The 25,136-nt window shown below is 34.8% G+C and overlaps 1 protein-coding gene across 4 annotated transcripts in view; it reads left to right on the forward strand.

Annotated features, from left to right (window-relative positions):
* Positions 1-25,136, forward strand: part of LOC121671363 (solute carrier family 12 member 7-like) — a 69,085-nt gene that overhangs the window by 20,289 nt on the left and 23,660 nt on the right. For all 4 annotated transcript variants that reach the window (XM_042042858.1, XM_042042855.1, XM_042042856.1 and 1 more), the window contains exons 6-16: positions 2,920-3,050; positions 4,753-4,994; positions 7,641-7,852; positions 12,002-12,169; positions 13,563-13,661; positions 14,318-14,375; positions 17,613-17,787; positions 19,632-19,750; positions 20,442-20,540; positions 22,411-22,530; positions 24,191-24,295. In XM_042042858.1, coding sequence (XP_041898792.1) covers positions 2,920-3,050; positions 4,753-4,994; positions 7,641-7,852; positions 12,002-12,169; positions 13,563-13,661; positions 14,318-14,375; positions 17,613-17,787; positions 19,632-19,750; positions 20,442-20,540; positions 22,411-22,530; positions 24,191-24,295 — 1,528 coding nt within the window. The remainder of the gene's footprint in view (positions 1-2,919; positions 3,051-4,752; positions 4,995-7,640; positions 7,853-12,001; positions 12,170-13,562; positions 13,662-14,317; positions 14,376-17,612; positions 17,788-19,631; positions 19,751-20,441; positions 20,541-22,410; positions 22,531-24,190; positions 24,296-25,136) is intronic.

Here is a 25,136-nt window from a genome sequence, read left to right on the forward strand (position 1 = left end):
AATGATGGAAGTTTAAATCTGGGACAAGAAGTTCTTACAGTTCTCAAATATCAGAAGTAATGATTTTGCGTCAAATGCATATTTTCTTTTAATTGATTTTATAAATAACTTTTTAATGTGAGATGCAATCTTTTATCTGTGCTTCTGGGGGTTATATTCTGCAGCACATCTTTGTCATCAATCATTTGATCCTGTTTTAATGAAAGATAAGATGTTATAATTTGAATTAGTGGAGACTGGTCTTCACACAAAATTTCTTTACAAATACGGCTAGTACTTTTTTCTCTCCTGAATTTGCCTACATTCCATCTAAACACTGGAGTTAGTTATCTTGTTTTCTGCAAGAGTAGTAACTGGTCTGATGGTAGAAATATTTTTCTATATAAGCATTCTAGGTTCTGCACATCTCCTTAAATTTTCAGGATAGATCGATAAATTGATTCGGCTTCATAAATTAAGAGGATTTTATTTTTAGATGCAAAATCAGTTAGCTCTTGAAGCTCTTACCCTTTTCAGTTTCTCAACATTTTACATGATAGTTCTCGTGTTCAGGCATGGGTATGAACTCTGAACAGTTTACCTAATGAACTTAAAATAGTTCCTCACTTGCAGAGCTTCTGCAGCTTAGTAAGGGTTGTTGAGCTTTTGACAGGGTACCCTTCCTTCTCGGACCAGGGTAAGAGAGCAGAGGAGGCTGCTGTTCTGCTAAGTTCTTTATTTCATAGTCTCATAGCTTTCTTGAAGGCAGAGTTCGAAGGGGGTTATATGATAAGGCCAAGCAGCAACAGCAGGCAAAACCAGCTGCTTCTTCTTCTATATGCTCTATATGCTCCATATATTTTTTTGTTACAGAAGTGTGGATTATATTTCTTAATTGACCAATAAGATTAACACACGATTCTAGTTTTTCTTTTCTTAACCTATCCTGGTCTAATTCTAACAACCGTAAGTCTTACACAAGTGTTACATAGGTATTACACAGATTTACATATACAGTTTCTGTCAGTTCTTATTGTCTATGTGAACATTCTAAAAAATGTGAACAGTATAATTCTATCTATATTTTGTCTAAAGAATTCTGTGAAAAGGTAACACTGCTGCAGCAAGAACTATGTTTAAGGTCTCTGCTACAGCTTTTTAATGTTTAAGGCACTTAGCATATATTTCTACTAAAAGTTAAAAATCTGTATTTCTATTTCACTTTAGTGTGACTTCATGTATCTCAGCTTATTCAAAGGTTTTAATTCAACCCCTGTGCTTTGGTTTCCCTCTGGGCCTGAGTCCAGAGGAGCTTTCACTCTAACAAGGGTTTTCAGAGCTGTTACTGAAGTTGTTGGGCAAAAGTAAAAGATACAATTTGTGTAGGATATAGAATAATTGTATTATAATTGTATTTCATGGATACAGTACCATATATTAAATAAAAATACAATAGATAATTTTGTTTTAAATACTTGTAGTTTATTATAAAGTTGAGTTATTCAATCAATTATTGATTTTATTCAAATTAGTGTGCAGATAACTAAAATGTTCTGCTATTTTTCGCCCTCATATTTTTAAAGTTCATTGTAAAGGTTTTGTTTAACATCTGTCACAGACTTTGAAGCCTGCAGTTCTTACACGAGACAGGTCTTAATTTTCGTTGTTTTGTTGGTGGTGCCAGTTTCTTAGAGAAATGATGCTTGTGCTGGCATATATGGAGAAGGCTGAAAGCACAGATAAGAACCTAGGATGCAAAGGAGACCTGAGCAGCAGGATCCTTTCTTTTGCCTTTATATGCAACAGCATTATATTCAGCAAAAGAATTGGTGATGCATCATAATATCTTTGTTAATTTCTCATTCATTCATACTGAAAACATTGAAGCCTGTGGAACAGGCTGCCCAGGCGAATAGTGGAATTGCCATCCTTGGAAGTGTTCAAAAAACAAGTAGATGTGGTGCTTAGGGACAGGGTATAGTGATGGACCTGGTAGTGTTAGGTTAATGATAGTACTTAATGATCTTGGAGGTCTTTTCCAACCTTAATGATTCTATGAAAAACAGCTTCAGACACTGCACATTGATGTATGTTTATTTAAAATCAAACCCTTCCTTTCTCTGTCTCCTTCTTTCTCAGTTGTCACAAGTGGGACAAATATGAATTTAAGAGTAGATGGAGAGGGAACCAGAGAGAAGAGTTTGCATCGAGGGAGTTGAGTGGCATTCTAAAAAAAGAGATGAAATTCTTGACACTTAGAGCCTTATTAAAAGGCAAATAGAGCAATGGAAATAGGGTATTGGTGGTGATGTAGTTTATGGCTTAAAGAAAGATGATGCATATGTATGGGAAGTAAGAGTGAGAAGAATTGAAAAACTCAGGGTCAAAGTAAATAGCATATAAGTGGACAAGAAAAAGCAATCCCTACCTAACACTTTTAAATAGTACTAAAAAAATGTGATCTGTAGTGAAAGTGGCAATGGTTTCATATACAGATGAAATAAAGAGTGTATATCAGTAGAAAATATTCTATTTTGTCCTTGTCTCATAAAGCAATTATTTTGGAAATTTACTGTTTGATGGGGAATAGCTTGAGGTTAGAAGCTAAAAATTCATTCACATCTATTTATACCTGTATATCCTTTTCTAATTTGTTTTTGTTTAGCTTGTGGAATTTTTCTTTTTCTTTCTTTGGTCTTCATTTTCTGTTCCATAGAAAACACACGTGGGGATATTAATTTTGAAACATACATTCTAACTGCCTAGTTAGTATAGACATTGACTACAGTCTTGGCATGAGCATGTCAATGGAGGCACATGCAGTGGTTCTCGTGATTATGTTGATTGAATTATTCAGATTTTTGTTCTCTATTGCCATCCTTAATCTGAAGGCCTGGAAGTGTTTTGTGTGTTGTTGTTTTTTTTTTGTTAAATTCACAGCTGGAGGCTCTTACTACATGATTTCAAGATCTTTAGGGCCAGAGTTTGGTGGTGCAGTGGGACTTTGTTTCTACTTGGGCACAACCTTTGCAGGAGCAATGTACATTCTTGGTACCATTGAAATTTTATTGGTAAGTACTAGTTTCTCTTAAGACTAAATGTATTTGAGCTGTTTTGGAATATTGCTGATGAATGTTCTAAATGGTCTAAAATGCATTCTAGTCTGGTGATTGTTAATGTTTTGATAGTACACTTTCAGGATGTTGATATTTATTCTTACTCTACTTGTGACTATTTGAGAAAGTTAAATTCTTATCAGTAATACAAAAATAAATTAAAGGCTATTTGATGTATATTTATTCTACTTAATTTAGGAACCAAGCATAAATCTTCTTTTTCCAAATGAGAGTCTGCAAGCCTAGATCAGGCAAGCATTACCGGGGTAACTCACTGCTGCCCAATGAAAAGTTCTGAAGAACACGAAGGTCATATCTCCAATGAGGCAATAATAATCTATCCCACTTCCTCATTTCAAACTACTGGCTTTGAGTTTTCATCTATTTGCAAAGATGCTGTGGCCCAGCTACTATGGCTTTGCTTCATCTGGGGGGGGCAATAATTGGTCATCATATCAGAAACTTAAGATATGTACAGGAGATACTTCAGAATTCTTTCTTGTTACTTACAATGATCCATGTCATCAAATCCAGGCTTTTTAAAATTTGAATTAGAGATAGTCTTCACTAATGCTTGCTCGTGTGATCTGATCTATAGTAGCAACATGAGCACATGTTAAATTGTGGATTGAATTTGGTGCAGTGTTCTCCCTATTAGATAGTCATGCTGGGTTTGTGTTGTTAATAAAAATGTACAGGTTTCAGCTACAGAATTTGAAGTAAAATGCCACCCAGGATATCTGACAAAGACCTCAGAATAGACCCCTGTCATAACCACAAGGCATGAGTATTGCTTTTTTTTTTCTCCACTGGGGCATGGATTATTTTGAGAAACAGAAATCAGTTGTCTGCCTGTGTTTTTCCCTGGCAAAGGCTGTGAACAGCAGGTCAACAAAATTCACAAGAACATCTTCAGGAGTACCTCCATATAGAGCCTGAAACTTCTGCAACATCACAATCTAGGGTTTTCTAACAATATATACTCTGTCAGTAATATTTTTTTCAATTTGCTTTCTTTTTCTTCCATGATGATGTGACAATTCTCATCTTTTTCAGCATTCTAGTAAATATTAATTTGCTAAACTTAAGTTTAATCTAAAAAAATTCTGGTAAATAATTGTCTATTTTTGGTTTTTGCTTATAAATGTATCATGGTAGCCTCCTGTTCAAAGTTTCTTCCTGCCTTTAGGAATTATATTATTGAAAAATAGTCATTTTAGCAGTTTTTTGGAAGGAGTGGAGTTGCCTCAAGCCCTAATGTTCAAGCCCTAGCTGAGCAGAGAGGGTTTTTTTCAGGGGTGCTAGAAGAAGGAATATAGATATTGTTATGTAGTGTAGTGTGCTACTTCCTTTTCCACCCAAATTCCTTAGCGGTTTTTCCCATTTGGCAGACACATGAATTTAAGGAGTGGAAACTCTTTAATGGGAGAGAAGAAGCTGGAGCAAAAGCTGTATCCTATTCTCAAAATTTGTTTTTCTTCACCCTTGCCTTTCCCTTCCTTTTATCTCTACACTTTCTAAATGCCCAAATTTTCTGGCTAAAATCATTTGTGAAAGCAAAACTGGTGTAGAAGGTTAGATTTTGTAGTTCAAGTAAATGATTTTTTAATAAAATGTTCATTATTACATGTATGATAATTTGCCATATCACTTGCAGACCTATATTTCTCCAAGTGCCGCTATATTTAAAGTGGAAGATGTTGGTGAAGAAACAGAGGCTATGCTCAACAACATGAGAGTCTATGGAACATGTATTATCATTCTGATGGCTGTAGTAGTTTTTGTGGGAGTGAAATATGTCAACAAACTTGCACTGGTCTTCCTTGCCTGTGTGATTCTTTCCATCATTGCCATATATGCTGGAGCTATTAAGACTGCTTTTGACCCACCTGACTTTCCGTAAGTGCAATATCCAAGTTGTGTGGGTTATTTAAAAAAAAAAAAAGAAGCGTGGGGAGGGAATAGGTACTGCAACCATTTCATGTTTTAAGCTAAGCTTCAAAATACAACCACATTGGCTTCAGTAGTAGGTTTATGTAGTTTAAATATTGATGTGCTCATTTATTATTCTGAGTTACATATCCGAATCTTTCTCTCATTTTTCGTAAGATATGATAACTCTAGAAAATGTTCTTTGGTGCTTAAAATTACTGGCTTTTATTCCATCCACACCTAAGGAACAAGAAGGTGGGTTTTGCTGACAGTAAATATAACTGCTTTATCTAAACATTTAAACTAAAAACCTATAGAATAAAATAAAAAGGTCAAATAAAGCATTGTAGCTATGAACCATAGTTCGAAAGAAACTTTTAAACTTCTGTGTTGCGAGGAAATTTTTGAAACTTCCATTTCTCCCTACTTAAAATTGAAACATTGCGGTGTTTACATTCACTTGTGTTTGTGAAGCCTTTCCCGTTAATAAAATAAAATTGTATTGTTGTTATGCATGAGACATTGCTTCTCAACATCCTCAATGTGCATAATTCCTAGCTCAATAAGAGTTATTTCTTTACTCCAGTTATTAGGTGCATTCCACTTTACCCAGTTGTGTGAGTTGCATTTTTGTGCATCTTTTTATCTTGAAAGAGAAAACAAAATTATATTGCTTAAGACATTATCAGAACAGGCTGATAACTTCAGTCTTGCATGGTACTTCATAATAAGAGTTATCCTTTGCTGTATGATTGTTACACATTCGATATTACTTTGAGGTGTTGGTAATTGCATTACAAATTAGCATTAGACCAGTACTTGTGGACGGTTTGTAACATAATGCCAAGTCTTCTGTTGAGAAGATAAGCATGATCAAAAATGTTGACATATTCCTGAATAAAACTTTTGTTTCTTACAGCAACTTTCAGTTGCTATTATCCTGTAGCTGACTGGAAGAGAAATAGAAGCAACACCGAAGCCTTTAAAAAAAAAATCATCGTAACATATGGCTAAATATTTCAAACTCTTATTTGTTTCTGTATGAGGAGCATACAGAAGTTCTCTACAGAGAGCATACAGTCTAAGCCAGTTCTCATAGATTAGTTATGTGAAAGCTAGCAAAAGAAATTTTATATATATATATATATATATATCTAAAGAGAAAGTTTTAGTAATTTAAATATTTAGAAGTATGTTAATGAGAAGGTGCCGCAAAGATTAGTAGAATTTATGTCAAAACTAATATCAAAGATATTTTATTCCAGAGGAACAAAACACATCAAATCAAAGGAAATATCTTTCTGTCACCTGTATAGGTAAAAGAGAGTTTATGTGGATATGTAGCATATAAAACTTATTACCAACTTATTCAAGTTCCTGGAAACCTTACATGAGCTGCTACTGTAATATTATTGTACTGGGGGAAAAAATATAAAAAGAGTTTATTTTCCAGGAAATATAATGGTTTAGAGTCTGCCTCAAAATGAGAAACTCAAGTGGGGTTCTATATAATGGTAAGACTGATCTGATAGTGGTTGTTAAAAAAAAACCCAAAAAACCAGCTTCCACTTAGCTGGTTGGTTAGGTTAATATCACTGACCTCCACTAAGTTTGTCCATTGTATAGGTGGTAAAATAGTTTACCTCAGGATCTCCCAGTTGAATCAAACTGAAGGAAGTTTCCATTGTTTGTATCATTTGACCCTGCTGCTATTGAGTCATCAAATCAGTAGCAATTGAAAAGAAAAATAAGCAAGGCAAGTGGCAAGATGATCTCTTTAGCAACAATTTTCTGTTAAATTTGCTCAACTTCCATGTGATGCTATACCTTGAAGCCGCACTGGTGTATCTGCCTAACCCACGTTTTATTTTATGTACCTTCTTTTGTTTTCATAGATAGCTATCATTCCATTATTAAACAAGCCTGGAATCCTAAACATCTTTTGTGTAGTTTAGCAAAGAGATAAACCTAGATCCTTAATATTCTGTGCTGGTAGGAATTTGCTTTTGACAACTGTTCTGACTTTTCTAATTTTCTTTCATTCCTGAAAAAAATAATTTGCTTCCCAATACATGATTCTTTAATGTGTACTCCCATCACTGTTGTTAAATTTTGTTGTTTAACCTTCCTGGCTTATTTCCTACCTTTTAGATTGTAATATTTTTGAGGATGATCTAAAGTTTTTATTTGCTACAAAAGAAAGGGCATGCTTTACTTGCTTAATCTTACTTTTATATTTTCTTCATCAGACTCATCTTTTAATTAAGTTTATAAAGTATTGCTTAATTTTACTTCTTTCTTGTAGGACTGAATGCGTCATGATTGCTGTTATTTCGTAGTCAAGCTGCTTAAATTGATTGTACTTTCTAAAGAATAAATCAGAAGGCAAAATAGCTGCTAATACCATAAAGTAGAAATATTTGATCCAAGTTCTAATGACTGTTGATAATAGTTTTAGATGTAGAAGCTATATACTATTTTAGTAGATGTAGTATAGGCCTTAAGGTAGGAAGTGTAAATAATAGGTTTCTGAAGAAGTCTAATGGACAAAAAATGGCTTAATTCACATCCCTGTATTGAAGGAACGCTGATTTTTGTTCTTCTTGTTTATAGTATCTGTCTCCTTGGAAACCGTACATTGTCAAAACGCAGCTTTGATGTCTGTGCCAAATTTACTGAAAGCAATAATAAAACAAAGACTACACCTTTGTGGCGCCTGTTCTGTGATAGCTCTTTGCTTAATGCTACATGTGATGACTACTTCAGTCTCAATAATGTAACAGAAATTCAAGGGATTCCAGGAATAATGAGTGGAGTTCTAACTGGTAAGTTGGAAAGCACAGTGATTTTAAAGCTTTTGGAAATTATTAATTTGGCCAATAGCTGGTCAGTAATATAGTGGTCTAGTCTGTCACTATTTCTTTACCTCTAATCTGTGTGAAAGATTGCTATCTTGAGCATGCTTCTTCCTATAAAATTTTCATCTGGTTTTAGAATCAAGAATCTTAGTATCAAGTGCTTTAATTTGGGGGTAATTGGAGTTTTATAAGTTCTCTTTCAATGAAAAAGGTAATAAAGTGTTTATCACAGCTATTTTTTTACATGTGTATGCCAAGCACACATTTCAATATGCTATTCATTAATATGTTTTCAAACTCTTCTGGGGGAGAACTTGTTACCAGTTTATAGGTGGTGCAATGAGAATGAAGTTCTGTGGCTTATTCAATGTGTACAACAAGTTAGTGATTGAATTCAAGAAAAGCAGTCTACTAAATGTATAGATTTTTTTCTCTTTACGGATCTGTACAGTTGTGTCAGCTTGGAATTCCAATTGCATCGAGTCATAGGATTCATCTTAAATGTGTAATAATTTGCATTGTACACACACAAATAATGTTTCTGGGAATGAAATGGATGCTCTGATATCTCTCCCTTGCTTTCACTTAAAGTTTGATTTATATAAATATGCTACATAGGGACGCTAGACAATCACTGCTGCCATAGTACCCCAGTTATATATATCAAATATAAAGTGTACATTAACAGCTACTAAATGAAACATAGGCTTCTCTGAATCTAAATTTCTGTTTTAAAAAAAAATAGTTTTCTCAATGAAAAATGGAATTATTTGCTTGTTACAAGAAATGTAACTTAGGGTTTGTTCTCTGAATTTTATAATTTACCATATGCATAGCTACAATTTTTCATTAATAATTTTGCATTTCCTGCGCCAGATCACAAGTCAGCTGTATGTTCTAATTTTTTGCTACCCTGTGAGATTTAAATTGTGCTTTTACTTTTTGGAGGTTTCAGGCTGACTACTAATTTTTTCTCCTTTTGGAAAGATGTGCTTTTGTTCCATTCACTGTTTTTTGAACTAGCAATCCTGTATAAAAGTATATTTTGCTAATTTATTCTCACATAATGCTAAGATCGCTAAAGACCAGGAATCTGCTGAAAGTTCAGTGTGAGCAACACACTTTCCAGTATTCATTGCTTTTTGCTTACCTATAGTGAATTTCATCAATTCCATTATGTTTACCCACTGAACCTGTTTTTTTGTTTTGGCTTTGTTTTTTTTTTTAAGTTCTTTGCAGTTGGGTTTCCTTCTACAAATTTCAATTAACTGAGTATTGCCAGCAGGCTCTCATCTTGGTCCTAGCTCCTTTTTTCGGGCTGTTTGAGTGTACTGGATAGCACTGGTTACATCCTGATGGTGTTCTTGTAAAAGCTTACTGGTAACTCCTCTGCATTACAAAGCTGTATTTCCATTTACTTTTACCTGTTACTTTCTGTCTTTGAACTGTTTTTTTTTTTATCCATGTGAGGACATTCCCTCTTATCCAATGTCTGCTATAAATTCCTTGGGTGAGCAATATTTTAAAAACACGGGAAATACGGATGGACTGATCTAAGTGGATTGCCTTAATTTATGTTTCCCTCAAGGAATTTGAATAGTTCTGACAATTTTCTTTTACAAAAGCTGAGTTGAGGCTTCCCCAGTTTTTCAAAACTCAAGAAAAACTGTGAATAACTACTAAGTTTTGTCAGAACCCGAAGATAATTCCTATCTTTATTGCCTCTATCAACTGCTATTGTTGCTGTTGACTGTTCCTGTGCAGATGCTACTCATGAGTCTTTAATTTCTATGTCTCCCTGAAACACTTTTAAATGAAAGAAATGGCCTTCTGTTTGTCCTTGGGTGTCAATATTATTTCACCTCAGCCTCAGGTCTTTCAGTGATCTTGGAGATTTTGGGCTGAGTGCTGCTTTCCCTACTTTTGGAAGTGCGTGCTCTGCTCCTGTTCACTGATTAACATTTCTCTGAACAAGAACTACTTTGTAACAATGCATTTCACTATCCTAATTACACCAAATGCTAAAACTAGGCGTTCTACTTGCTGAGTGTGAGCACACGTTCTGATACCTAGTGTTCGCTTGAGCTCAAGTGGCACAGATTTCTCAAGGAGAGTTTTCTTCCACTTGATATATGTTCTACATTGTGTGAAGACTTTGGAGCTGCAGGCTCTGCAAATTAAAGTTTCTTGAGTTGTGACTGGGAGTATTCAGATGCCATGACTGCATGTCTTAGGAAGTGTGATAAGTCCACACCATTTATTGGGCACTCATATACAGTAAGTATTCATCTCTTATATACCTTCTGTGAATGTTGTCCTAACAATAACAAATCATTCTGCAAGTGACTGACTAAATACGCCTGTAACTCTAACAAAAAAGATACAATTCTGCAACTAGGTTTAATCAACGTTGTTCTGCTTCATGGTAGCATGTTGGTCTGATACATTGTACCAGGTCTCATGTATGTATCCTCAATGTTGCTAGAGGAGCCTTAGCAATCAAGGAATGGTCCTAGAAGGGACAAATGTCTGGACTTTTCTGGAAAGCTATTCTTTTTTCTCACCCCAACTTTCAAGTCCACTTGGATTATCACTTTTGGGAAAATGAGCATAGGAAAGCTCTGTGTGACATGCTGTGAAATAGGAAAGTGATTTCTATTTAACAAAATATCTAAGCCAATTTTATCCACTTGTGCTGGCATGCACAGTTCCACAATTAAGTTTGTATGCATTGCAGTGCTCAAGTCATTGTCACTCCATATGTCATGCTGAATAAAGGACACAAGCTGTTGAGTGCTCATTAAGAGTTTAAGTGCTTTTGATTGGCAGTTACAAACTAATTTTGGACTTTCTTCTTATGTTTCACAGGGGGTAGGTAGATGCTAATTTGGAGATCTAGTCTTATTTTACGTCACTTCTCAAATTCCTGAAATTTAAAATTCTCTTGTTTCATTAACTCTTCTTAGGCTTCAGTTTTATCTCTAGATCAGTCTGTTACTCTTCTTCATTTGATTGAATACACATAGCATTCTTTACCATATAATACTTACTTTTAATCTTTGATCTGCTTTCTCTTCTGCTTCTCATGCACACTTCCATATATGCTTACCGATTGTAAGATTTTTGTTAAAAATCTGGGTATGAGTACCCTATCTTTGGCCACTTACGGTTTAAAGTCCATCTTCTATTTTACTCAAGGTTACTTTTTGCTATTATAAAACCTTAAAATATTGTACTTGAATTCCCTAAGGTTATTCAGGATGTCTGAAAATCGGCTATTTGATCATGCTGGCAGTCCATGGGAATTGTTTATTTCTTGTAAAATCCTTTGCCTTCTTGACGGGGCAGGAGAGTATCCACTTTGTTTCCTCACATATGATAGGACAACTTGTCTCATTTTCAAATAAGAATCAGTGTGGGCTGTTCTCACAATCTTACCAAGGTACAGAACCAGTGTTTCCACAAATGTAAGCTCTCAAAAGTTTCTGGCTTTTTGACCTATCAGTCTTCAAACAAATATGCTTCATTTGCTGGGGAATTTGAGCCATATTCTGCTGGGGGTTTTTTGCTTATAAGTGATCTTCTGAAGTCTGGTTACCCTGCTTTTGTCAACATGTGGAAATCTTTAGCCATGAACAGCTGAATCCTGAACTGTTATCCAGGATTATTCTGTACAGCAGATCTCAAAGAACTCAAGTTACTGTTAAGTAGCATTTCCTTTTCATATTGCTCCTCAAAATACAAGAACAAGAACTATTAGTATATACTGAGATTCCTTGAACCTGGAAGTAAGTTTCCTTATTTTTTCACAATAGTACATCTGTGTGCGTGCGCAATGGAAATGTATGTTCTACAAATATATTAGAATTTAATTCTATAACTATATTTTCCTTTAAAAGAGGAGAAAATTTTGCAGGACGCATCTCACACTACTGCATTTTTACTGGCATGGACTGGAATGCCCACCAGTTACAATTGGTATTAATCATACTGGGAAATGTAATTATTTTTCTGTAAGAAAAAGGCATCTGATTTCTAGGATTATTGCATTCTCACTAGTCGATATCCTGAAACAGAGAGATGACACTGACTTTTGTTTTTTCCCTGACCTTGTAGATAATCTCTGGAGTGCCTATTCAGAAAAAGGATCAATAGTTGAGAAAAAAGATCAGCCCTCAGTTGCTGGATCAGAAGAGTCAAAAATGGGTGGACTTCCTTATGTTTTTACAGACATCATGACCTACTTCACAATGCTTGTAGGGATTTATTTCCCATCTGTGACAGGTAGATACAATTATTTTTCTTGCCTGAGGATGTGTACTTATACCTGGAAAAAAAAATTTCATGTGAAAATTTTTCATTTTCACCAATCTTATTGGTGACTCATTCTGTTGCTAGTTTCTGTGTCCAAGTTTATATACCTAAAACCTTCTGGTGCTAGGGAGACATGGGTCATGGCTGATGACTTTTGGAGGTTATAGGACTTAAACAGGAAATCTGTTTAAGGGCCAAATCTATGTCTGAAAAGAAGGCAAAATCCTCATGGGTTACTAAATGCTTATTCAAAATAAGATGCATACCTTTATAATACTTTAATCTTCAAAGGCATGAGAACGGTTTAATATTCAGATGATTCTGCAGGTATTCAAGATGCCCGGTTAACTGCCTGGGCTTTGTTTAAATGTCCAATATTTTTTTGCCACACTAACTACGTAGACTTTTTTGTCAAGCTTAAACTAGTTGTATTTCATTTTCTTCAGCTCATGCTTGACTGAAACAACCAGACATGTTTTTCTTCTCAAGTCCCAGCTGAAGTAATATCAAGTAACAGAATAGAACTCCAGTAAGAAGCTGCAGCACTGTTTGCTAGTATTATCAAGTGGAAGTGTCCCTTTGTATTCACTGTTTGAACCCCACTGCTCCCATTTCTTTACTGCAGATGCTTACCAACATTTCATCATATCTGAAACCATGGTTAATGTTTCATTCCATGGAGTTTGACAATGTTTTTGCACTGGAGCATCTTGATGTTAGCTTCTATGTTTTTGCTTCCAGTGGTCAGGTCAGTTCTAGGAGAGATGGCAGAAATAGTTATTGTATGGGTTTCTTTCCCTCCTATGAGAGTATGTTCTACAAAGTACTTCTGTTCTCTTTTTAGATTCACATACATGTGTACATGTGATTTTTCTAACCATTCTTTTTCTTGCCTGCTCTTTTCTTTTTTGCTTCAAAGCTTTTTTTGTTAGTTTATTGATTTGCTTGCATATGTTATTATGATGGTCTGTTTAGTAGAAAGTTAGTGCCTTAGGTCACACTGGCTAAAATTGCTAAATCCCTATTAATTTATACCATCCACCCCCAGTATTTTGCTACTCCTTGTATTTCTTCATTTCAAGAATGATTCTGAGGTTATGCTTGAAAAATAATTTTTTTTAATCAGTCTTTTTACTGACCTTTATAGGATTTGCTTATTCAAGTGGGTAGTAACACAGATTTCTGAATAAAATGAAGGTATAAATTGACGATTTGTGAAGGATTATATTATACTTTTGTAGCCTGCTTCATTGGTAATCCCTCTGTTAAATTTGGCTTAAAATTAGATGTTCATATTCTATTAGTTATTAACATGGAATTATTGTTAATTGTTTTTATGACATAAATTTTGTCCCTTTTTAAGGTATTATGGCAGGTTCAAACAGATCTGGAGATCTAAAGGATGCTCAGAAATCTATTCCTACTGGAACGATTTTGGCTATTTCGACTACATCTTTTATTTGTATCCTTTATACTATGACTTTTTTCTAGTCTACATTTTGTAGGTGTAACAGAATTTTTACTGGAAAGTCATTAGAGTTCCCCGAGTATAAAATGAATGAAATATAAACTGAAAAGAAATATTTTATATTTGTCTAAAATATCAGTATTATTTATAAATATTATTAAAATATGTCAAAATTTATTAACAATTATATACTATATTCTACTAGTGCTTCAAATTCCAATATATAATTGATGGTTTTAGTCAAGCAATCCAAAGGTTTTTAGCATTGTTTCAGTTGGCAGGTTGTTGTTATACTCAGTATAATCAGATCTTAAACCAAACAACCAGCAATTGAAGTTGTCGGTCCTTCAAAACCTAGTGTACACAAGTACTTGCTTATTTGTATGAGAAAATACCTGCTCTGTTGCATGATATATGAACTGGCTATTTCCAATACTTCACAAATCGCTATGAATCAAATACAGTCAGGAAGAACATAAACTAAAAAATTGTAGCATGGAAGAACTAAAACAAACAAACAAAAAGCAACCAGGAAATGCACATACACTTCATTGTTGTGGATGTTTTCATTTCATACCTAGGTGAAAAGTGGTGGGGTTTTTTCTATGTGATTTTTTTAGAGAGTAATCTTCCTTCAGTCTCAGTAACAGATCTCTCCTGTATAGTGTTGTTTGGTGCCTGTATAGAAGGTGTGATATTAAGAGATAAGTAAGTCGTATTCAACTTCTAATATTACAGGGAGTATAATCATAAGTTATATTAATAGGACTTATTAATGGCTCTTCTGTGAAATATGCATATGGTATATATTTCTTTTGCTTAGGTTAAAACTGGAGGGAAAGCTTGTCTGTTAAACTGAGATGGCTGCAAAAACTGGTCAGGTTACCAGACTTTATGCCTTCAAGAAGCAGAAGCAGAACCTAAGATAAATGTTTGAAGTTGAACCAGCCTAATAAAATGTTCTTGACAAAGAAAGTCATAATTAGTATTTGCAGAACTGATGCATGGGGATAAGGGGATATTACTTTGGGAGAAGTAATAGGCTTTTGAAGAACAAATTTAAAAATTTGGGGGTTACGTGACAATGGGACTTTGTAAGACTGCAGTGCACCATTATGATTTCCTCTAGACATATGACTATTTTTTGTTTTAAAATCTCAGTTTTACATCAGGAGTCATCTCGATTTTCAAGCATGTAGTTGCCTGACAAATTTAAGGCCTAATACGAAGGATGAACGGAATAAATATGATGGATATGAGCATGAAGAAAATCTCCAGATTTTGATCAATTTCTCCGTTAGGAGAAGTTGGTTAAGATGAAATTTTTGTCAGGTTTCACATTTGTTTTCTTGCTGGTGTCTGGTTCTCTTTTCTACTGAGGCCCACGTTTGCTTTTGGTTGTGGCAGTGGGCTATTGTTTAAAAGGTGGTGAAGTTGATGCTGAGACTACTTATTTCATTAGTCTAGAAGGAAAACCGGAAGTTAAAAGCTGGTTTCTAATCAAACTAATACAAGAAGCAGCAGGCTTCTTCCATGAAAGGCTTTTGACATTGTCTCTCACAGCATCCTCATAGGCAAACTCAAGAAGTGTGGAGAGTAAGGTGGATTGAGAAGTGGCTGACTGGCAAATCCCAGAGGGTCATGGTCAGTGGCAGAGTCTAGTTGGAGGCCTGTGTCCCCCAGGGTTCTATACTGGACCAGTAGTATGCCCTTGTGGCCAGGAAGACCAGTGTAATCCTGGGTTGCACTAGGAGGAAGAGCATTGCCAGCAGGTTGAGGGAGGTGATCCTGCCCCTCTACTCAGCCCTGGTGAGGCAGTATTTGGATTGCTGTGTCCATTTCTGGGCTCCTCAGTACATGAGAGACATGGAGTCCCTGGAGGTCCAGTGGAGGGCTATGAAGATAATAAAGGAATTGGAGCATCTCTCTTACGAGAAAAGGCTGAGGGAACTGGGCCTGTTCAGCCTTATGAAGACATGACTGAGAGGGGACCTCATCAATGTATTTAAGTAAGTAAAGGAGGGGTGCCGAGAAGGTGGACCTGGGCTCTTGTCAGTGGTGCCAGCCAACAGGACAAGAAGCAATGGGCAGAAACTGATGCACAGGAAGTTCGACGTGAATATGAGGATGAAATTCTTTACTGTGCGGGTGACTGAGCACTGAAACAGATTGTCCAGAGAGGTTGTGGAGTCTCCCTCATTGGAGATATTACAGAACTATCTGGATGCAATCCCATGCAATGTGCTCTGGCATGACTCTGCTTGAGCAGAGAGGTTGGATCAGGTGACCCACTGTGGTCCCTTCCAACCTTACTTGTTCTTTGATTCTGTGATTTTTACTTTAAAATTATATTGCCGCATCAGTGAAAATACCTGGTAATTGTTTCTTCAAAGTAAATATAAAAGTCAAATCAAACTGCCTAGGAAATAGTAAGTGAATTCTGAAATAAGAAATTAATGCAGAACTAATATCTATAAACTCACATTTTTTAAATTTACAGGGCAGGGGGAAGGGAATTTTCCAAGATGTTATCTATCATTAGAGCAGGTTGCATAGCAGCAAGAGCCTTGAATCCATGAACTTTCATTTACATTGCTGCCAGGTTTTATGTGGCTGAAATCCAGCAGAATAGTAAAGTGTATGGATTTTTAGTCTGGTTTAAAAACTGGGTTTTGAGGCTTTTTTCATTATGATTGTTATATCTGCAATGGGAAAAAAGTAGGTTGTACATTTTTCTGTTTCTTGCATCTCTTCAAGTTATTCCTATCCTGTGTTTAATTTAAAAAACAGGCATTAGAATTTGAACAAAGAATAAATATGTAGTTATATAAATCTTGATATAGAAGCACAATATGGGTTTTGTCCTATAGTTTTGAGGAGTGTGATTTACCTTTTTTTTTCCCCTTTGCTGAAAATATATGTAGTCATGCATCCAAACTTGGGCATAAGCAAGAATTTGAACACTGACTTATTTTATTCACTTTATTGCTGTGTTTCTTGACCCTATTTTAATAGCAGGTCTGAAAAGATAAAAAGCACTTAATTTTTCTTAGTTTTTATCTTCTTTCATTTCTGTAGACTTTTCCTTTTATTTTGGAAAACCTGAACTCATTGGGAAAAAATAACAGTGGTATCACAGTAGAGATAGCCTTAAAATAAATTTTGGCTGCTTACTAACAGCGGTAAGATGAACTACAAGAACCTTACTTGCTTTTAAAACAAAACTGTCAATTCGAAGGAGGGGTGAGCGAGGAATAACATTTTTGTAGTTTATTCAAGTCATGCCTAAATTAACATAAAATTAAGTATCTAAAAACCATAGTGGAGGTAGTATTGGATGGGACACTCAGGTCTGTGATGAAAGCGCCTCTTCCTGACTTCTACCCACTTGTTTGCTGTAGTAAATTAAAAACTGCGTCAGGTAGCAAAACAGCCAGAAGATGTGGAAAACTCAAAATCATTGTGTCTAGTAATTTCTCTGTTTACTTGTTGTATGTCAGTGTCACACTTTTAAAAGGAAAGGCTAATAATTTTTGTGAATCTCCTGCTTATGCCCCAGAGTATACTTGTATTAGTAGTGGAACAGATTTCTGCAATCTAGTTCCTAGCTGTCACAAGAATCTGTAAGATACTTATGTACATACTCCTGCTATTGCTGTTAATTCTGAAAAGTTTGCCAAGATATTTGGTAATTGCTGCATAACTGCTTAGAGGCAGCACTTAATGTGAAGCAATTTTACTATCTTCTTTAAAACAGCACGGTAAAGAGAGAGTGCTTGGTTGGGAAATCCTATAGTGCGTACTGTAACATAGTGTTTATTGTTAAAAAGTGCTGTTGTCCAAAAACATTGAAATGTGGGTGTTGAAACTATAATAAAAGTTATTTTAACGCTTACTGATTCTTTTTTGTTTTAATTATTTTTGTTTCCCCTGTTCTTTCCTAAGGTTTGGAGAAGCAGTTAATGGAAATCTGGTGGTTGGTACACTGGCCTGGCCTTCTCCATGGGTTATTGTGATTGGTTCATTCTTTTCAACATGTGGTGCTGGTCTCCAGAGTCTCACTGGTGCACCCCGGCTGTTGCAGGCCATTGCAAGAGATGGCATTGTACCGTTTATTCAAGTGAGATTTTTCATGTTCTTGTTGTTACAGTACTTCCCATGTGACTTCTATTTTGACAAAATATATGAGGCATTATTTCTGCTGTTCCTGTAGAATGTGAAGAAAAGATTTGGAACTCAGTTCTATTTGTGTAGAATAATAGATCAGGCTATTGTAGGACAAAGTTTGAGCTTCAGTACTTTTGTGCAGTGCAATTTAATTATGTTTGTTCTTACACATGAAAGTTAGTGGTTCCAAACTGAGAATATAGTATTCTATAAACGGAAATAAATGAACTAAGAAGCAACTAATAACTGAAATTCTAGACTCCAGGCTGTGTTTACTGCTTGTATTTGTGAACAGAGTTACTTAATCTCACTATGGAAATGCATAATACTTCTCATATTATGGAGATATAAACCTAATTTTTATTCATTTTTGTAAGGTAAACAAAGTCAGCAAAGCTATAACAGTAGAATTCTATCCCATTACTCCAAACATGAAGATTTGTTCCAACACCTCTGTGCATGTTTTAAGAAGAAATAAATCAGATTTTTCTCAAAGTAAGGGAGCTGGCAAACAGAAGATGATGAGAGAATTCTTGCTGGCTGCTTCTGCAAAACCCAGACAACAACACTTGAATTAAAAATTAGTAAATAAGACTCTGAAAGATAATAGTGTCTGGAGAGTAAAGCTGTGATCTCTGTGGGGAAGTTTGGAGTTTGAAAGCTTACCTCAAGACTTGCAAGAGTATCAGTATCTGTAACGGGAAGTAAATACACTAAGTATGCTAGGGTGGAGGGACTGAGTAGTGGTGGAGTTCGACTTGTCAACAGAAAGGGGTTATAATGCAATAAGTTGTGAGTGCTGGGTAGTATAGAGAAAGAGAAACAAGAAAAATTTACTTTTGCCTGAAGCAAAAATTTGGTACAGAGAGGGTGACATTATGATTACATGTCTTCAGAGTTAGACTTGAAAGGAGTGAAGAATCAAAAGGAAAAGATTTGTGGTTTGGGAAGTGAGAGAAAGGGAATTGAAGAGAAGCAGTATATTTAAAGAGGGATTTGATACTTGAGGATGCACTTGCAGTTTTGGAGTGATATGGCTACTGAATGGACAATCAAGGAAATGAAAGGAGACTATTATAGAAGCAAGAGTATGATATATTTAAGAAAAAAAAACCAAAATACTTGAAACATGAGTAGAAAAAAGGGGGATTTTAATATAATGGTAGGAAAATTGATGGAGGACAGGAAGCTAAAGAAGACAGTATGGAGAATGAATAAGGACTTAATTTCTGTAATTGAATGGAGAAATACAGAGGAGAATAAATACCACTGGAACTTCAGGCAAAGCATTTTGCCATCTGTCACCAGTATAGCTGGATAGAATTCTCCACAAAGGAAATTACCACATGCAAAATGGTTTTGGGTAGGGCTCTGTGCAGGATCATAGTCTTATCCAAGTCCTCCTTATGTTATTATGTTGATAAGGACTGAATTGACACCTCATTTCTGTGTTACAAAAAATACTGGCCTAAACTATATTAGCTTTTTACTGGGCATAAATTTCTTATGCATATGGTTTTTAATTTATTTAAGAATATTTCAACAACAGCTGCAATAGTACTTTAATGTTATGTAGTCATTGCTTACATTAGTAAGCATATTTTATATTGGAAATATGTGTTCTGCAATTTTAGTTTTGGTTTTCCACAGTATAGATAGCATCATTTTCCTTTGTAACTAATGTCTACTTTTAGTTCCAGTTAGAACTAAGTAAGTTAGTTCATGATTTGTACCATAGTTCATAATTGTATAATGAACAGCTTTCCCTAATCTTACTTTTAACTTGAATTGAAATAGATATTTGGTCATGGAAAAGCAAATGGAGAACCAACTTGGGCTCTGCTCCTCACTGCTGGTATTTGTGAAATAGGAATTTTGATAGCCTCATTGGACAGTGTAGCACCAATTCTTTCAATGTAAGTATGAGTGTGGTGTTTTGTGTTCTTAAGTTAAATAGTATTTTATTTTTAAATTAAGTAGGTAATTATTTTTCTTTTTGAAATAATACATGTTAGACTTTGTTTTCTAGCAAATTATATTTCTGTTTGATCCTACAGATAATATAAAACAACAAAATGTTTTGGTTGAACTGATTTCTAGGCCCAAAAAATTTTTTCCATGACAGAGGTCGTGAATGCTAATAAAAATATGTTCCACTTTTAAAAAAACTTGGATTTTCAAATAGCAATTTCTGCTATTTAAGTAAAGTGCATCTAACAGAGACAGAAAAAACAATTCAACGTTTTAGAATATGAATAGAATTTTATTTTATTGACGATGTCCAGAACATGATACCATCTGAGCTACTATAGAAAGAGAAGAAAATCAACTCTGTCGCAGCCAAAAATGATACACCATGATTGTCAGTTATTTGCCACATTTGTTTCCAAAATACATGTTTGAGGTTCTATATTATGGTGATACCATATTTTGAGGCCTAATAGTCTATAAGTAATCTTAATGTATGTCTTGTGTTCTCTTGGCCACTGTAAACACAGTGCACAGGAAAATGGATACATTTCTTCCCTTTTTTGGATTCTGTTTACATTTTAAAGCACATTTGTCTAGTACATTTCTTATTAGAAAATGCTCTTCCTTTCTTAACAGGTTTTTCCTTATGTGCTATATGTTTGTAAATCTGGCTTGTGCAGTTCAGACACTTTTGCAAACTCCCAACTGGAGACCTCGTTTCAAGTATTACCACTGGTAGGGAATATTTCTTCATTCAAAAGGGTTAAAACTAACTATACACCCTAAATTGTTGATTTTATTGTAATAATAAAACAAAATCTCCTTTCTGACCTAAATGAGTTAGAGCATAATTTATTTTCATGTGTTTGGAATAGCACCGTAGTAATAACATTAGCCACATGTTTTCATGATCAGTGTAGTTGGTTTGGAAAGGGGTTACAGGATGACATTTTATTCTGCTTATAAGCCAAGAGATCTTCTGAGTGAAAATGGGGATGAAAACCCATAAAATCTGAATTGTATATATACTTAAGGAGAACTGGTAAAAGTGTTCAGGAAGGTTACGACAATTTTGATTTTGGTTATGCAAAAATATACACAAACCCAAAACTTCTACAGAAAAAAAACTCATTCAATATACACCAGTTGGCTCATTGATGATGTGATGACTGGTTTTAAAATATGCTTTGGACATAACATTTGGTAACTGAAGTCAACCTTTTAAAAAGTGAGTAAAGATCAATAACACAAAAGGTGAAAGTGTGGGGTTTTTGTTTAGTCTTTTTTAAGAGGTTAAGAGTTTAAACATTTCAAACTAAGATTGGGAAACGACTTTATTTTTTTTTTTAACTGTATGTTAAAAGTACATGATTTAATTTAAAGTAATTCTATTGAGAAATTTTACTGCTAATATAAACTTAAATACTAGAGCATTTAGTAGATAAGCTGCTGTGATTTTAGGATGTAAGAGTTGCTTATGATTTTTCCTTTCCAAGAGTTGAGTGAAAATGAAATGTTGCAGTTTTAGCTTTGAAAAAACTTGTTGAATCTGCTCCGTAGTTACATACTAGTTTGACACCTAACCCTCCAGAGACATGCATTTGGCAACAATTCATTTTTATATTTTTCTCAGAGACATCAGTGAGGCAGCTGATTCACTGTGTGACTACTAGCCAAAGCAGGTGTTGGAATGTTCAGCTGCAATTGGGATGGCATTTTGTTTTTTGAGTGAAAGTAGAGTCTTAGATTAATTCAGACATAAAAGAGCAGCTATTATTTATTTAGACAAACTACAAGACTGATGTGCTCAGAACTGGTAGAAAGCATTCCCTTAGTTTAAAATTGAACTCAATGTACTAAAGAAGAAAACTAAAGGTACCAAACCAAACTTGGGTCTATTGACACTCTGTCGATATAGTCAAAGCTAACTCTAATTTGGAAATTGGGTGAAAATGAATTTGGGAGGTTGTATGTGACTAAAAGTATACACAAAACTGTCCATTTTGACATTATTTACATCTATACTTGATAATAAGTGTGGGCAAACCAGGCATATAGACTTAAGTCTGGCAATACTTCTGTAATTTTTTCAGCTTAGTCATTCTTTATTTATAACTTTTAGAAGATTGTTTTCTGTATTCTACTGATTTGTGTTATTGCCAGAGAGACAGACCACAACAGAAGTGAGGAACAGAATTGATGAGTCAAACTGAATTTAAACTAATCAACTATTTTGGTGGCAGTAACAAAGTTGTTTATTACTGTTAGAATTTTTTTAGCATAAATTCAAATCAACAGTAATAAGTAATAATATGTTTTGAAACAGACCTTACTTGGAGGTATTGATGAACTTTCAACACTGACAAATGTAGTAAATCTATTATTATATCTAATTTAGATGTATTATTTATGTCACACAAAGGTTCAGAATGCAGTTTTTTCTTATAAGCTAAAATTGGGACAATGTATTTTTGCTTTTATAGTAGCTAAAAAATAGCCTTTGAAGGAAGAAAGGCCTTTCTGGAAGTTAACTTAAATAAGAAATTATTTTTGTAGAACATTTGCATGCCTATTTAAAAAAATGGAAAAAAATGGTTTCTTTTAGGACTCTTTCATTCCTGGGGATGAGTTTATGTCTTGCCTTGATGTTCATTTGCTCTTGGTACTATGCTTTGATTGCCATGCTAATCGCAGGATGTATATACAAATACATAGAATATAGAGGGTAAGACCATATATCTTATTTATTCTATATTTAATATCTTTACCATTCAGCAAAAAGCTGTTTTATATGAAAGAGATACAACTGAAGTAATAAAGTTCTGAGTATTCTTTGAAACAAGGTAAGATCCTATCTCTGTTAAGGCTTGTAAGTTTTTAGATTTGAATTTTTCTGGAAGCTCTGTTCCAAACTTTTCAACGGCCAGAACTGACAGAAGTAAGAACCAGTAAGTCTGGGAAACTCTCATTGGAGCAGAGATGATGGTGTAAACTTTTGGTACTTCACGAACATTACCTCTCAATATCAAGCAGCAACTATTACAGAACTGTAAATTATTATTACCTTGTGAAGAAGCTCAAACTCTACTTTTTTTTGGTGTGTGGACTTGATTACTTTCTAAAATTAAGCTTTAAATTGCAACATACTTTGCACTGTATGCATTTGTCAAGAGATACCTGTAGGACATGCTGAGCAACGATGAGTCTTAAAGAGCATGCTGTGTTCATAAAAAAAACTTCAAAAAACTAAACCAGCATACAACACAAAAAAACCCCCAACTAAACAACATATACAAACACTACAGGAAATTATGATCAGTAAATGTGCATGCTATCCCTTTCTAAGGAAAGATACCCTATGCTGAAAGAAAATAGTAAGATCTTGGAGCAGGAAATTGAAGCTAGGCCACTTGTTTTGATGAGTGATTAAGCACAGTTCTTAAGTGGATCAGCCGGTATAAACTGCTTCACCCTGTGGATTCTCCATCTTTTAATATCTCCATTTCCAGATTAGATGCTTTCCTGGATTTTAACGTCTCAATTTACTGGGGTAATGATAAGGAAATTGATTTCCCAATTTTAGTGAGGAAGTCAGATTAGATGGTAACAGTTCTGCTTGCCTGTATGTATATAGGCGCATACATAAAATTATGTGTAATTCCAAATTCGTATATAGGTTCTACAAATGTTGGCACATACCAGGACATCTACCTTGTTGAAGGAGATGCTTTGCTAGAGGTAGCAAAGTTCAGAGAGAATTCATGAGGGAAAATTGGAGGGAGGGTGGGCAAGGGAGATGGACCCCTTGCCATTGTAGAATCCATTCTCCTGACCACTTTCAATCACCAATATTCTAATATTGGAATTAAAAGGACTGGGAAATGTAGGGAGATTGAAAGTGGTCAGGAGAATGGATGGAGCTTCAGACTTTCTGGGAGAGAAGCTGGGAAGGAAAGAAAGTGGAAAAGGCTGTAGTGGTGGTGCTGAGGGCAAGATAGGTTACTAATCCATGTGAAGTCAAGTTTCACTTACTAATTTTGCTGCTTTAAAATAATTCCTTTTAACTATCCTTCATTTATTCATTCTAGTGCTAAAAGGCAACTTAAGTAGCTCTCACCATTACAAAAATGCTTTTGAAGTATGAATAAACTAGACCATAGTAAATATTTATAAATACAGAAAAAATTACCTTGAAATGACCTGAAACTGCTTCATCTTGGTTAGTCTTCAGTCTTGATTTAAATCTGCAAGACAAGGTTTTTTCATGCATTCATGCAAAAAAAAAGGATCATTTTTTTCCTCCATTATCCTCCACATGAGAAAAAGTATTTGATTCGTATAAATAAGTGGGACCCTGTTAACTGAATCTCTTTTGTATCCTGAAGAGCGGAAAAAGAATGGGGTGATGGAATCCGAGGATTGTCTCTGAATGCAGCTCGCTATGCTTTGCTTCGTGTTGAAGACGGTCCTCCTCACACCAAGAACTGGAGGTAGAGTCCTATGTTTTTCAGGATCGCATAATTCTTGAAATATGTAAATATATTGGGAATACTTCTGGTAAAGCAGTGAAGTAAAGATGGAGTGAAATTCACCATTAAAATAATGTTTTAACTTGGGCATGGCAATGATGTCATTGCAATACTACTATTTTACTGAAATGGAATGTGACTTGTGGTCAGCATCTAATCAGCTTTGCTGGAAGTATGGGCAAACTAACTAGAACTGAAATCCATATGGTGTTGACATGGTTTGCAAAAGTGCAGAAGATTTGAAATGTTTGATTATTTATAGACTTTTCATATTCAAAGAAAGCGTTATCTTTGAATCTCACTGTCTCTACAGAAGAAACACTGTACTTCCATAAGTGCAATTTTTTTTTTTTTGCTTCTGTATATGTTCCCTCTGAAATACATTGTACAAATCTACAGAGGACCCTTTATTTGTTTAAATTCATTTTTGTGGTATACTTTTTATATAGCTTCATTCAATAGTAGCACTTTCTAAATTGCTTGGATACCATTAAAACAAAATCTCACGTTTTACTGTAATGGCGTTAGATATTCACTACTATTTTTGCAATATATTTTTTTTACTTGTTAAACTCAATTCTCCTCAAAGCCAACATAAAAAATTACTAAACATTTAAAAACGAAAGACATGTGCACATTGTCATTTCTGATGAATGTAATGTGATACTTTAATTCTTGTCACTGCTCAGTGATAGTATCACAGAGTGCATGCACATGCAATGTTCTGTTGTCCATCAGTATAGTGGCATTGTTTTACCATTTGTCCTGTGACTGATGAACTTGGCATCTCAGAGACACCAAT

The sequence above is a fragment of the Corvus kubaryi genome, unplaced genomic scaffold (genome assembly GCF_017639235.1).
Source record: "Corvus kubaryi isolate FWS band 111438036 unplaced genomic scaffold, C.kubaryi_AGA036_p1.0 37398, whole genome shotgun sequence".
NCBI lineage: Eukaryota > Metazoa > Chordata > Aves > Passeriformes > Corvidae > Corvus > Corvus kubaryi.